General features: G+C 55.2%; 1 protein-coding gene and 1 long non-coding RNA gene across 2 annotated transcripts; both read left to right on the top strand.

Moving 5' to 3' along the window:
* The first annotated feature begins 1,479 nt into the window (after positions 1-1,479).
* On the top strand, positions 1,480-7,020 carry PIANP (PILR alpha associated neural protein). Its single transcript, XM_055566082.1, has 6 exons — positions 1,480-1,577; positions 3,701-3,757; positions 3,961-4,472; positions 5,239-5,320; positions 6,075-6,296; positions 6,578-7,020. The coding sequence occupies exons 2-6, from the start codon at positions 3,741-3,743 to the stop codon at positions 6,597-6,599; spliced, it is 855 nt and encodes a 284-aa protein (XP_055422057.1). The 5' UTR covers positions 1,480-1,577; positions 3,701-3,740; the 3' UTR covers positions 6,600-7,020.
* A 4,607-nt stretch (positions 7,021-11,627) lies between these two features.
* Positions 11,628-12,611, top strand: LOC129643997 (uncharacterized). Its single transcript, XR_008710647.1, has 3 exons — positions 11,628-11,661; positions 12,022-12,253; positions 12,484-12,611. It is a non-coding gene; the product is annotated as an uncharacterized LOC129643997 (long non-coding RNA).
* The last annotated feature ends 220 nt before the right edge of the window (positions 12,612-12,831 follow it).

The following is a 12,831-nucleotide window of genomic DNA, read 5'->3' as shown; positions in this document are numbered from 1 at the left end:
CAGGGGGTCTGGGTTCTAAGATCCCACATGACGCTCAGCGTGACCAAAAAACAATGACGGAGAAAAGGAGATGGATTCGTGGTATATTTTGGAAGTATAGCTCACAAAACTTGCTGGTAAATTAGATACAGGGTGGGAATCAGAGCGAAAAGGAAAAGGTGGGGAGGATGTTTCCTAGGTTTTTAGCCTGAAAAGTGGAAACCATCGTATTCCAGGATGGGGAGCACTGCTAAGAGAGAAATGGACTGACCGGGGCCGAGGGTAATTCAAGACATCTATTTTAGCCACATGAGCTTTGCATGGCTATTAGACATCCAAGTGGAGATGTCAAGTAGGCTGTTGGATAAATGAGTCTGGAGCGTTGTATATAAATTTAGGACTCGCTGACATTTACATAGTATTTAAGCCCTGGGACTGGATGACATCACTGGACAGAGAATGTGGAACGAGAAGGGGCCAAGGACTAAGCCCTAGGAAGCTCTAACATTTAGAGGTCGAGCAGAAGACGGAGAAGGAAAAGCCAGTGGGAATGAAAGGAAACTAGAAGGCATGGTGTCTGCTCACAACTCAAATAAAATAGGGTAACCTGAAAGACACAGGAAGGGTAGGACAGGGTGAGATTAGGGGCTGGGGAAGCCCATTTAGCTAGAGGGGTTAGGAAAGGCCTCCTAGAGGAGGTGACATAGGAACTAAGGGAAATTTTAATGAAATGAGTGAATCACTGAAAGAAGCCAGGGGAAAACGGTCAAGGCAGTGGGAACAGCAAGTGCCAAGGCCCTGAGGCAAGCTCACCTCCTCTGATTCTAGGAACGTAGATCAGGTCCAGTGTGGCTGGGACATGAAGAGCGAATGGGGAGCTCCCTGGGGGGCCAGGTTATGCGCGGCCTCCTAAGGCATAGTAAGGAGCTGGGATACTCTAAGTGCTAGAAAAGCTGAGTAATGCAACTCGGTCCACTTATTTGAAAGATCGTTTGGGTTGCTCTGGGAAGGCTACACTGCAGCTGGGCCAGAATGGAATCAGGGGATCCAGCTGTTGTGATAATCCGAGGATGGTGCGAGAACATCACACCCACCCTCATCCCACCTCATCCCCCAGCAGAGGCGAAACAGATAGGAACCCAGAGCTTCGGGTGACTCAGAATCTCAGAAACTCACTGGTGTCCACGGAGTTGGGGTGAGGGTGGAGAAGCCCGCCCCCGGAACCCTAGGAATCGGACGGTCGCTCACCCTCCGCTGCCCTCTCCCATCCTCCACCTGGGACGCGGCCAGGCGCGACTTTCGAGGCGCGGCAGCGGGAGGGTTAAACCGAGCGGAGGGAGGAGGAGAGGCGGGGACCGTGCGCTCCGAGCTGCCGCGCCGAGCCCAGCCGAGCCGAGCGCAGCCCGAGCCGAGCCGAGCATCTCCCGCCGCCGCCGCCGCCGCCCCGCGCCCCGGGCGCTAGCCCCCCACCCTCTCCTGCACCCCGTAGCCCGCAGAACCCCCCGACCATGCCCCGTGCCCCACGCGTTCCCGCGACCCCCCAGGCCCGCGCAGCCCCGAGCGCCCGCAGCCGTCGCGCCGCCGCGCCAGGCATGCAGGTGAGCGAGAGGGCCCCCCACATCCCCACCCGAGGGAGCCCGGCCCTGCCCTCCCCGACTCCGCGCCCTTCGCCCCCTAACCCTCCCGGCGCGGACCCCCGCCCGGCTCGAGCCTCCAGCCCAGAAGCTCGCCTCGCCCGCCGCGCTCCGCATCCCACCGCGGGTCCCGACTCTGTCCTGCCCTCCTGCGCAGCGGTCCCGGCGGCTGCCTGCATCCCGCCTTTGGCTCGGCCCCTCGCATCCTCCTGCCTCGGCTTCCTTTTCTGCTCTCGGCGCTCCCTCCCACGGACCCCCTCGCCAACCTCCTGGTCCTCGTTTCCACACCCCCCAACCCCCACCCCACTGGTCGATTTCCAGCGGGGTCCAGGGAGCGCGGGCCTTCGGGAAGGGTGGGCTCGCGGCCGCGCTGGGGATGGGCCCTGCTCCCCCAGCCCCAGACTCCCGCCCCACCCCCAGCTCGTCTCCTGCGCACAACAGGTCGGTGAGGAGCGAGGGGAGGGTGGGGGTGGCGCGCCAGCCGGGCGACTGCGGGCTTCCTGGAGGGGGTGACTAAGGGGTGCGGGGTCCGGGGACTGGAGTTGACGTTGGTTGGGGCGGGGGGATGCACAGGCAGGAGAGGCGAGTGGGTCCCGGCGTCAGCTGGCCACAGCTGCCCCTGGGAACCCCTCTCCACTCCACCGGCTTCCACTCCTTCCTCGGTCCCCGCAGCCTCGCTCTCTTCCTGGCTTCCTTTCGTGTCTTCCCACCAGGCCCCCTTCCCTGCCTCTCTCCGTAGCTCCGTGTCTCTTTACGTTGGATGAGACAATTTCCAACTCCTCCATCTTTGCTGTTCCCCAGTCCCTTCCTTGTCTCATTCTGTCCTCGGTACCTTGTCGTCTCCTCCCCCCTTTCTTCCTCCCCATCCCTGGTCTCCTCCGTCCCTCTTCTCCCCTCTCCTTCCGCGGTCTCCACTTCCCGTCCTGCCTGGACCTTTCTTTCCTCCTTCTCCCCGGCTCCTGCGACCCCGGAACCCTCTCAGTTTCCCTCCCTGACCTTTCCTCTTATGCTCAGCATCCTACAGCTGTCCATCTTTTGTGCGCGCCCCCCACCCCAGTCCATTCTTTCAGGGACCAGCCCCCCTCACCTCTTCCTCTTCACCTTTCTCCTTTCTCACGCCTCACCAGCCTTCAGTCTCTCAGCCCATCACCTCTTCACAGCTCTCTCCACAGCCCACTTTCCCAGTCCCTTCCCCAGACTCTCCCACCTTACTCCCTGTTATTCTCCGAGAGCGCTTCATATCCAGATCTGGACCCAGAAACCAGAGGATACTGAATGTCACATCCTCATTCACTGGGGAGCCTGCTGCCTCCCCCTGGGTCTGCCACCCTCGACTCTGAGAACGTGTCCTCCTCTTTCAGAACCCTCCATCCCGATGATTCTCCCAGACTCTTTACCCCGGAGAGTGACATTTGAGGGTCCGGCTTCTCCCCAACTCTTCTTCTCAGAGGGCACCTATGCGTTTGGATGACTGAACACTGAGCAAAAATTACATTCTGTAGTTTTCTCCCACCCACCTCTCCCTTTCTTGTCTCTTTCCTTCCATCCCTCCATCTCCGTTTCCTCTGCTCCTGAAGATGCAGATTCCTGGGGCCATTCACTCCTCAGAGAAAAGCCTCGGAGGACAAGTGGGGTGGGCAGTCTGGGATGCTCCCCTCTGTGCAGCCCTACACGTTCACACACTTAATCTGATTGACTTCCTCTTCCCTCCCCCTCTCAGACGCCCTCCCTCGCGGTAGGTGCTCAAGGAATCACAAGGTTCTTGGCTCTAAATTAAGATCCAAGAAAAGCTAGGAGCTGTGGGCAGAGGAAGTGAGAAGGAAGGAAGCCAGAGAAGTGAGAGTAGACCCTGGGGTGGGGAAGTAACAGGGACCTGGGAAGTTGCAGATAGGGACTGGGGGCTAGACAGGGGACTGGTCTGGAGTTTGCCCTCCCCAGGACAGTGCTAGGCAACTGAGGGTCCTGAGTGGTGGCAGCATAGATGGCAGCTGCAGCTGGGAGGGGAGATGGAGGTGAATGGGGAGGATGGATGAGCTGGGGAGGTCCTCAGGGCAAGCTTGGGATGTGACAACCCCTCTCTCCCCCAGTAAAGGCTGAAAATCTGAGTCACCGCTGAGGATCTCGGACATGGAGTCCAGGATGCGGTAAGTTTGGAGGGAGCTTAGAGGTCACATTTCCTGGGGTTTTGGCCCTTTCCCTCCTAGGCCCACCCAGGGCTTTTCATCCTGAGGGCTCGACCCTTGGAAGATGGGAAGTGAGACATGTCTTCCCGCAGCCACTTTTTGTACAGAGGAAGGAGGCAGCCCAAGATGGCCTCGGACTCATCGCTCGCTCTCCCTTCCCACAGGCCTGCATTGCTGCTGTCCCATCTCCTCTCTCTCTGGCCACTGCTGTTGCTGCCCCTCCCACCGCCTGCTCAAGGTTCCTCCTCCTCCCCTCGAACCCCACCAGCCCCAGCCCGGCCCCCCTGTGCCCGGGGAGGCCCCTCGGCCCCACGCCACGTGTGTGTGTGGGAGCGGGCACCTCCACCAAGCCGATCCCCTCGGGTCCTGAGATCACGTCGGCAAGTCCTGCCAGGCACCGCGCCCCCGGCCACCCCATCAGGCTTTGAGGAGGGTCCACCCTCATCCCAGTACCCCTGGGCTATTGTGTGGGGCCCTACGGTGTCTCGAGAGGATGGGGGGGACCCCAACTCTGCCAATCCTGGATTTCTGCCCCTGGACTATGGTTTTGCAGCCCCCCACGGGCTGGCTACTCCACACCCCAACTCAGACTCCATGCGGGCTGATGGAGATGGGCTCATCCTTGGAGAAGCACCTGCCACCCTGAGGCCCTTCCTGTTCGGGGGCCGCGGTGAAGGTGAGCGGGAGAGGCTGGGAAGGGATATGGACGGCGCTGGTTGAAGACTCTCAGGGCAGCAACAGGGGTCCTGTGTATCAGCTCCTTCCACAAGTGTGCCGGGCCCTGGGCTGGCACAGGAGGCGGAGAGGAAGGTGTGTCTGAGCCCCAGAGGAGCTCAGGTCCACTGGTGAAAACAGACGTGTAAACCCTCGGGGATGAGTCAACAGTAATACATGCTCTAATAGAGGCGTGCACAGCATGTTTTTAGGCAAAGAGAAGGGAGAGACTACTTCTGCCCGGGGATCAGGACACCTTCCAAGAATTGACATTTGAGCCAGACCCTGGAAACAGTGGGAGTAGTCCAGGCAGAGGAAGGCCCTTCAGGATGACACCTCAACTCAGGGCACGCAGACACAGGGCCAGTGGTTTGGGGGCGGGGCCAGGGCAGAGATGGACATTTTCACCCGCTAGTTTCCGTGCAGAGAGAGATAGGTTCTGAGAGGTTCTCTCTGACCTTGGAACTCCTTCTCATCCCATATATACAGAAGATTTGGGGAAGTGGAGAAAAAAGATTTGGGAGGGAAAGAGCTGAAAACTCTGGGGAAAGCTGGTGATAAAAATAAAGCAGGGAGGCCCTAAAGAAGCAGAAAAAGAGTTGGATGATGTGGCTTCCAATGGCAACACTGCTCAAGCTTCCTGCACCTACAGCCTAACCCCACCCCCAACCCCGCTTGGCTTCCAGGGCCCCAGGCCTCCCTAAGACTTTTTCCCTGCCCCCAAGCAGGTGTGGACCCTCAGCTCTACGTCACAATTACCATCTCCATCATCATTGTCCTCGTGGCCACCGGCATCATCTTCAAGTTCTGGTAAGCCAGCAGGAAGGGGATGCTGACATCCCCATGAATGTTTGGCTGGAAGGAGCCTGGGTGGCAGTTTTGCTGGGGGTGGAATAGGAAGTGGTGGATTAAGGCAAGACCTTGGGGAAAGATAGGAAGGATCTGGGCAGGGGAAGCTGTGAGAAATGAGCTCAGGTTCCTGCTGGGGAAATACAAGGAGAGTGGGAGAGATAGGGAGATCATTGTGAGCACAAGTTGGGGGGCTAGGGTGGCCATCCCTTGTCATTCTGCAGGGCCCTTCTTAAGGCCGCCTTAAAGGGAAGAGGGAGAAAATCCCAGCTTTTTGCATGCACTTAATACCAGGTCACTCAGTCCTTCACACTTTACTGCAAGACTCATTAGACTCAGGTGTCCAGGTCATTAGCTGACTTTGAACTAGAACTAAACCTGCCAGGCACCTGCTGCGGAGAGAAATGGCTCTCTGGGTGTGGGAGGGTAGGGGCAGTGGTGGGGGACTCTATGTGTCCATGGGGAGGGGGCGCCCATTCTGTGGCTCTGGACCAGGTGGGAGGGTGGTTTAGATTCCCAAGCCCCCCTGGGGGCGCGGGGACAGGAAGTGGTTTTGTGGACAGGGTCTCAGGATCTGGGGCGTAGGGAACAATTAGAGGCTGGTTTCTCTGCTGTCAGATTCTGCGGGTGCCTGGGGGGGTGACCAGCTCCCGAGGGGGCCCAGGCTGGGGACTTCTTGAATGGGTGAGACCCTCTCTCCTTCTGGGGTCACCAGCTGGGACCGCAGTCAGAAACGGCGCAGGCCCTCGGGGCAGCAAGGGGCCCTGAGGCAAGAGGAGAGCCAGCAGCCCCTGACTGACCTGTCCCCAGCCGGGGTCACTGTGCTGGGGGCCTTCGGAGACTCGCCCACCCCCACCCCTGACCACGAGGAACCCCGAGGGGGGCCCCGGCCCGGGATGCCCCAGCCCAAGGGGGCACCAGCCTTCCAGCTGAACCGGTGAGGGCAGGGCAGAGGGCAGGGAGGCGGGCAGTGGCAGTGGGTGGGGCGCTCCCCACTGGGTGGGTGGGGAGGAGGCAGACTGGCCCACGCTCAGGAGACTGGACCTCTGCTCTCTGGGGGGCCCCACCTGTCTCCCTGTAGATCTATGTCCTGTTTTCATGCTGCCATTTCACTCCACCTTGCCCCCTTAATCTCCATCCCTTTTATTTCTTGAACTGCCCTCCTGATTCTGGCTTGCCCCTTGGTTCCTGACTGTGCCCTTTCCCTTTTCCCCTTAGGATTCCCCTGGTGAATCTGTGATGTCCCCCAAGGTTGGGGCACCTCCAGGCAGGGGGCCAAGGGCCCGGCATAGCCCCCATCCTGCTGAGGGCACGGCGGCTGTGGGCGCTGCGGCTCTGCCTGGGCTCATACCTTGGGAACACTCGCTGGCCCACAGGCAAGCCCAGCTGCTCACCCTCCTTGAGGTGGGGGCCTCACTTATCTGTGGCTTCTGGCCCCCCGGTCCCCACCCTGGCACACTCACACGAGCCTTGCACACTCACCTCTCCCCTCTCAGGCCATCGCACACTCACGCTCTTGTACAGCCAGTCTCCCCACCCACATCCCCCCTCCGAGGCTCCCCGTGTCCTCCCTTTTGTCTCACACTTTTCACTTCCTCTCCTCCCTCGTCCTGCGCTCAGCCCATCACTCATCGGTCAGTGGGTGTACCTCTCATGTGCATTTCCCGGCCCCTCGTTGTGATGTTGTAAATGTCGTGCTCACACTCCACTTCGTGAACACCCACGGGTGGAGTTTCTGTGTCCCCTGCATGCTGCCCTGGAGGGGGGTGGGAGATGAGCTGGGGGCTCTTTGGGCCCCATCTGTTCCGGTCCCACCCCACTCCACGTCGTGGGTTTTACCATGTCCCCCATCCCACTCTAAGGACTCCCCTGTGGAAATGGGGAGTCATGAGGCCCCAAAACTCCTCCCCAGCCCCACTGCTAAATTCTGTTGTCTGGGAGATGGCTTTTGGGGAGCCTCCTGCTGCAGTGCAGGAGAAAGGGGCCCCCATTTGCCCTCCCCTGCCTCCCAAGTCCTTCTGTCTCTTCTGTCCTGGCTGTCTGTGCGTGTCACTCTGGAACTCAGAGCCCCCTTTCCTCCCCACCGTCCCCCCCAATCAAGTCCTCCACTTTCCAGTCCCCCTGAGGGCCTCCCTAATTCCACCTAGGCTGCCAGGGACCGGGGCCAGCTGGTTTAAGGCCATCAGGAGCTCTGCCTCCCAACCTGCCCCTCCCTCCCTCCTTGGTTCCTCCAACTCTCCTGCCTTTTGTCCCCTCCACCCCTCAGGTTTGTCCCAACTTCTCATGGCTTTCCCACCTTCCTTCCTTCTTTCCTCTCTTACCTGGCTCCTATGCTGTGATATATATTTTTGTATTATCTCTTTCTTCTTGTGGTGATAATCTTGAATTCTTGTGGGATGTAAGTTTCAAAATTTTCAAATAAAGCCTTTGCAAGATACCTGAGTCCCCTGGTTCTGCCTCATGAGCCCTGCAGTGAGGAAAGGAGGAAAGGCTATGGGCAGCCAAAAGGGAGGAAAAGGAGGATGGAGGGGTGACCCTCCAGGCCCGAGTGACCTGGCCTGCTCTGACCTGGAGTTGGGGTTTGGGGGCTTTGATATGGGATGGAGCTGAAGGAACAGACACTGACGGGAGCAGACCTGATGAGGAGCAGCCGGAGCAAACTGGAAGAGTGGCTTGTTAATTACCAGCGAAGGTCAAGAGAGACCATGAGAAAGGAGGCCGAAGCAAAGGGACACTTCTGTAGCAGCTCAGGCGATGGCGCCAGCCAGAAAAGGAAGAGGAGAGCTGATAAGGCAGATGGAGGGTGAAGGGCAAAAGGAGAAGAAAAAATGGAGCAATGGAAACAAGACGAGAGGGAGCAGCAGGAGAGAGGCTGGCTGCCCTGCTTGCTTTATTTTCAGCCTTGCTCCCTAACCTGCCCCCACCCACAGCTGTCCCCCAGAAGCCCTGTGGTTAACTCTCATTAGCTTTTCCTGTTCTGCCCTCTTGAAGAGGCACTGCTGGGGTGTGGGGGTGGCATCGAGGGGTGTATTTGAAGGAGGGAACACAGGCTGCCCAGCTGGGATCAGTCACCTCTGAGCCCCCAATTCTAGGTTTGGCTCTTGTAACAGCCCTGCAAAAGCCCACACAGCAGCCTCTCAGTTGTTGCTAGGCTTTGTTGCCATGGTAACCATCCAGGTCCCATTTCTCACCCCCACCCCCATCTGTGCCCCACTTGCTCCCTGGAAATGGGGGAGCTCCAGGAAGGAGAGGAGACAATCACAGGTAAGTGGGGGCTGCCCTGGCCTCTGCTGGCCTTTGCGTATTTACTTTTGCAGCTCGAATCAGGAGTGTCTATGTGGCCATAGGTGCGTGTTTTAGGGGTTGGCGAGCTTTACTGTGTAACATCAGTGAGGTGTGGCTGAGTCTACGCAGCACACAACGGTGAGCGCGGGGAGGAGGGAGTGTATTTCTCAGGATCGGAGCAGTATGTGGATTCAGGGTGTCAGACTCCCTAAGAAAAAGAGGCAGCAGAGCCAGGCCAAGGAGTGATGAACCAACTGAAAGCAGAAGCGCGAAGCAAACACACTGCTGAAGGAGCTCAGAGTCAATCCAGTGGGACCTGAAGAGACTCCAGCCTGCAGCTGGTGGATGGGACAGGGCTGGATGGGACCTGAAGTGCAGGAAGAGGTGCTGCTGGGATGGGTTGGGGCAGCGAGGGAGGGACCCAAGGAATGTGGAGGAGGAGGAGAAGGAGGACGGGAGAGGACCTTTCTCTTCCTTCCCCTAAGGAATCTAGTCCCTATTAGGTCGGGGTTGGGGGAAGAGGAGGCACCAAAGGGGAAGAGCTGAAGTGCCTGGACAGCACTTGTCTCTTACCACCTTCCTCTTCAGAGGGACAGTGTGACCCCGAGGCTCATCCATATGCAGAAGGCACGAATAAAGGCCCCTAATGAAGAGTGAATTAATTACCGCCTGATTAGACTGCTGTTTCTCTAAATTTAAATAAATTAAAACACACCAGCAAGACACAGGAAATCCTTAACCTGTTCTTTCTCCCTAAATGCCCTCCTTAGGGAATATCAGATGGTGGGGGAAGGACAGAGGAGAAAGATGTCTCGATCTTCTGAGTTGTCTTAAGGAATGTTAGTGGCTCAGTCGTGTCTGACTCTTTGCAACCCCATGGACGGTAGCCCGCCAGGCTCCTCTGTCCATGGAATTCTCCAGGCAAGAACATTGGAGTGGATTTCCATTCCCTTCTCCAGGGAATCTTCCCAACCTGAGGATCCTCCTGACCCAGGGATGGAACATGGGTCTCCTGCACTGCAGGCAGATTCTTTACCATCTGAGCCACCAGGAATTCCTGTCTTCAGGAATGATCCCAAACTACATCCCATTATCAAGCTAACCAGGAAGAGGCCCTGGAGAAGAATCCTAACTTTCTCTCTTGTAGAGTTGAAACTGAAACTATGGGGCCTGGGAAGGTCCTGGAGGGCTGCAAATGGCAGAGAGTCACTGCTCAGTCACAGACCAAGAATACAAAGAGTGGCCATACTACCCCTTTGGTTCTTGGAGTCCACACATCAGTACCTACCGGGACCAGCATCTCTCATCTCTATGCTTCCTTTGCCTCCTGAACTGTTCATTAAATGACTAAGCCAGACTTCTCTTAAGCATTTTTCTGGAATGCTTACCATTGTGGCTCAGACCAAACCAGGGAGTGGGTAAGCCCCCAGGAGGAGGGATCTCCCAGGCAGAGCTCAGGGTGTGGAAGTGATTCAAGATGGAAACAGTGTGCCAGCTGGGAAACCCCAGGCTAAAATTAACAGCCCTCCTCCCCCTACGCCCATTTCTCTCTCTAAAGTTTTTCTCTAAGGAGTTCAAAGCACTTAAAACTTGCTTCTTATACTAAGGGCAGGAGAAGCAGGGCTGACAGTTGGAGACACCAAGGCCCAAAGGGGTACCAGTTATTGTAAACAGGCGAAGAACAGGAGAACCAGGACTTGTTACAGTGACTATTGCCATTTTGCTCCCGCTTCTCTAGCTCAGCCCCCAAAGTCAAGGTTTCTCAAATGATCCATCTCTAATCCATAGAGCAACTAGGTCTGTTCATATCTGCACCTTTCAGACCCTTATTCCGCCAACTGTTGCTCCTGGGTTAACACAGGCTGATTACAGAGTCCCAAAATGTGATAAAGAGAGCACTCTAAAGAAAAATTAAAATTTTTTTTACACCAACAACATTTTGTATTGGGGTATGGCTGATTAACAATGTTGTGATAGTTTCAGGTGAACAGCGAAGGGACTCAGCCGTACATATACATGGATCCATTCTCCCTCAAACCCCCCTTCCATCCAGGCTGGCACATAACATTGAGCAGAGTTCCATGAGCTATACAGTAAGTTTTTGTTGGTTATCCATTTTAAATATAGCAGTGAGTACATGACCTTCCTAAAGTCCCTAACTGTCCCTTCCCCTGACAACTATGAGTTCCGTTTTCCAAGTCTGTGAGTCTCCCTCTAAGAGAGCAGACACTTTTAAAAAGATACAGTTACAAGCCAAAAATACATATCTTCTCTTTAAATGTTTAATTGAAATTTTTATTTTTAGGCGTCTTTTGCTACTTCCTTGCTGTGACCTTGGGAAAAATCACAAGTCTTTACAGTCTTAGTTTCATTATCTGTAAAATTTGGCTTTATAGTTATTCCTATATAGGTTATATTTATCTCTAGGCAAGGAACTATTACTGCTAATAGGAGGCACTTTGATTCTGTTTCACTCAAAATAGAGCTGAGCCCAGAGGGATTCAGCTCAGATCTGGGGCAGCCTGGTGGCAGCATTCATTTATTCAAATAACATCTATTTATTTAGCATCTACTGTGTGCTCAGCAAAGTAGTGGGAAAGTACCATGTATGAGACAATTTCTCCTGAGCTGCTGACAATTTTGCTGAAAAGTTACATGAAAGAAATTGAAAGTGAAAGTCAATCAGTCCTTTCCGACTCTTTGCGAACCCATGGAATATATAGTCCTGGAATTCTCCAGGCCAGAATACCCAGGTGGGTACCAGTTCCCTTCTCCAGGGGATCTTCCCGACCCAGGGATAGAACCCAACCCCGGTGGCCCGCATTGCAGGCGGATTCTTCACCAGCTAAGCCACCAGGGAAGCCCCATAAATCACAATAAAAGCCAATAAATTTTGTTCATGAATGAATGAAATGGCTAAACTGAATGACAATAAGAGGATTGCTAATGGGGTTCCCTGATTGGATTAACCTCTTCACAGCCCACATCTCTGAGCCACAAGGGAGGCGGGTCAGCTGGTAGGGAATCCGCCTGTAATGCCGGTGACGGGGTTCGATCTCCGAGTCGGGAAGATCCCCTGAAGAAGGAAAAGGCAACCCACTCCAGTATTCTTGCCTGGAAAATCCCATGGACAGAGGAGCCTGGCGGGCTACAATCCATGGGGTCGCAAAGAGTCAGACACTACTGAGCGATTAACACACACACATATACAAAAAAACATATGTGTGTGTACTAAGTCGCTTCAGTCGTGTCCGACTCTTTGTGACCCCATGGACTGTAGCCTCCCAAGCTCTTCTGTCCATGAGATTCTCCGGGCAAGAATACTGGAATGGGTTGCCAGTGCCCTTCTCCTAAATATATATAATTTTATAAAGCAGGGACTAAATGCTGTTCAAATTTGGTGAACGTGGGACCCTTACAGGTTGGAACAACCAAGGAAGGCTTCCTGAGAGCGTTCACATGAATTGTTCACTGATGCAACAAACATTTTACCAACCGCTTATAAAGTGCCAGGCTCCGAGGACACAGCAGTGAACAATTCAGAGTGCTTGCTCTCGTGGGGACGATATTCCGGTGGAAGGACAACAGACAATAAAGTATCAGTGAGAGGTGACTGTTGTATTTAAAAGTAAAGCCGCCTAAGTAGGAGATAGGAGATGTGCCACAGGAACTTAGAGACCAAAGCAAAGGGAGTAAGGGGTGTGGTCAGGCAGGTATCGGATTCTTTTTTTTTTTTTTAGGGATCGGATTCTGACAGTTGGGAGAAGTTATTACTCTTTGGCCCTGAGGGATCTCAGAAAACCACTCACACATTCTTTTTCTTTCCTGCATATTCAAAGCATTGAGACATCCTTCAGAGTATATAAGAAAAAAGAACGGTAACTCCCTAAGTCAGCCTATCGCCCCCTGAGGTTAGAGAACCAGGACCGGTCTTTAAAGAATCCATACCGACCCTCCTACCTTGATGCATAATTCATGAAGCTGTCGCGTTCCCACCCTCCCACTTCCCCAGAAGTCCCTTCCGGAAGCCGAGACCGCTCTTCGGAAGGTTCGGCCCCTTTCCTTAGCAGAACCTGCCTTCACTTCCGCGGTGGCGTCACATCCCTGAAAGGTCTATCCCGTCAGCGGGCAGAAGCTACTTCCGCCCCTACCTGTCGTAACTTCCTCCCGGGATGTGCTGGAGCCTG

The sequence above is a fragment of the Bubalus kerabau genome, chromosome 1, assembly GCF_029407905.1.
Source record: "Bubalus kerabau isolate K-KA32 ecotype Philippines breed swamp buffalo chromosome 1, PCC_UOA_SB_1v2, whole genome shotgun sequence".
Taxonomy (NCBI): Eukaryota; Metazoa; Chordata; class Mammalia; order Artiodactyla; family Bovidae; genus Bubalus; species Bubalus kerabau.
Note: the sequence above shows the minus strand (reverse complement) of the source record. Positions and strands in the feature narration are given on the sequence as shown.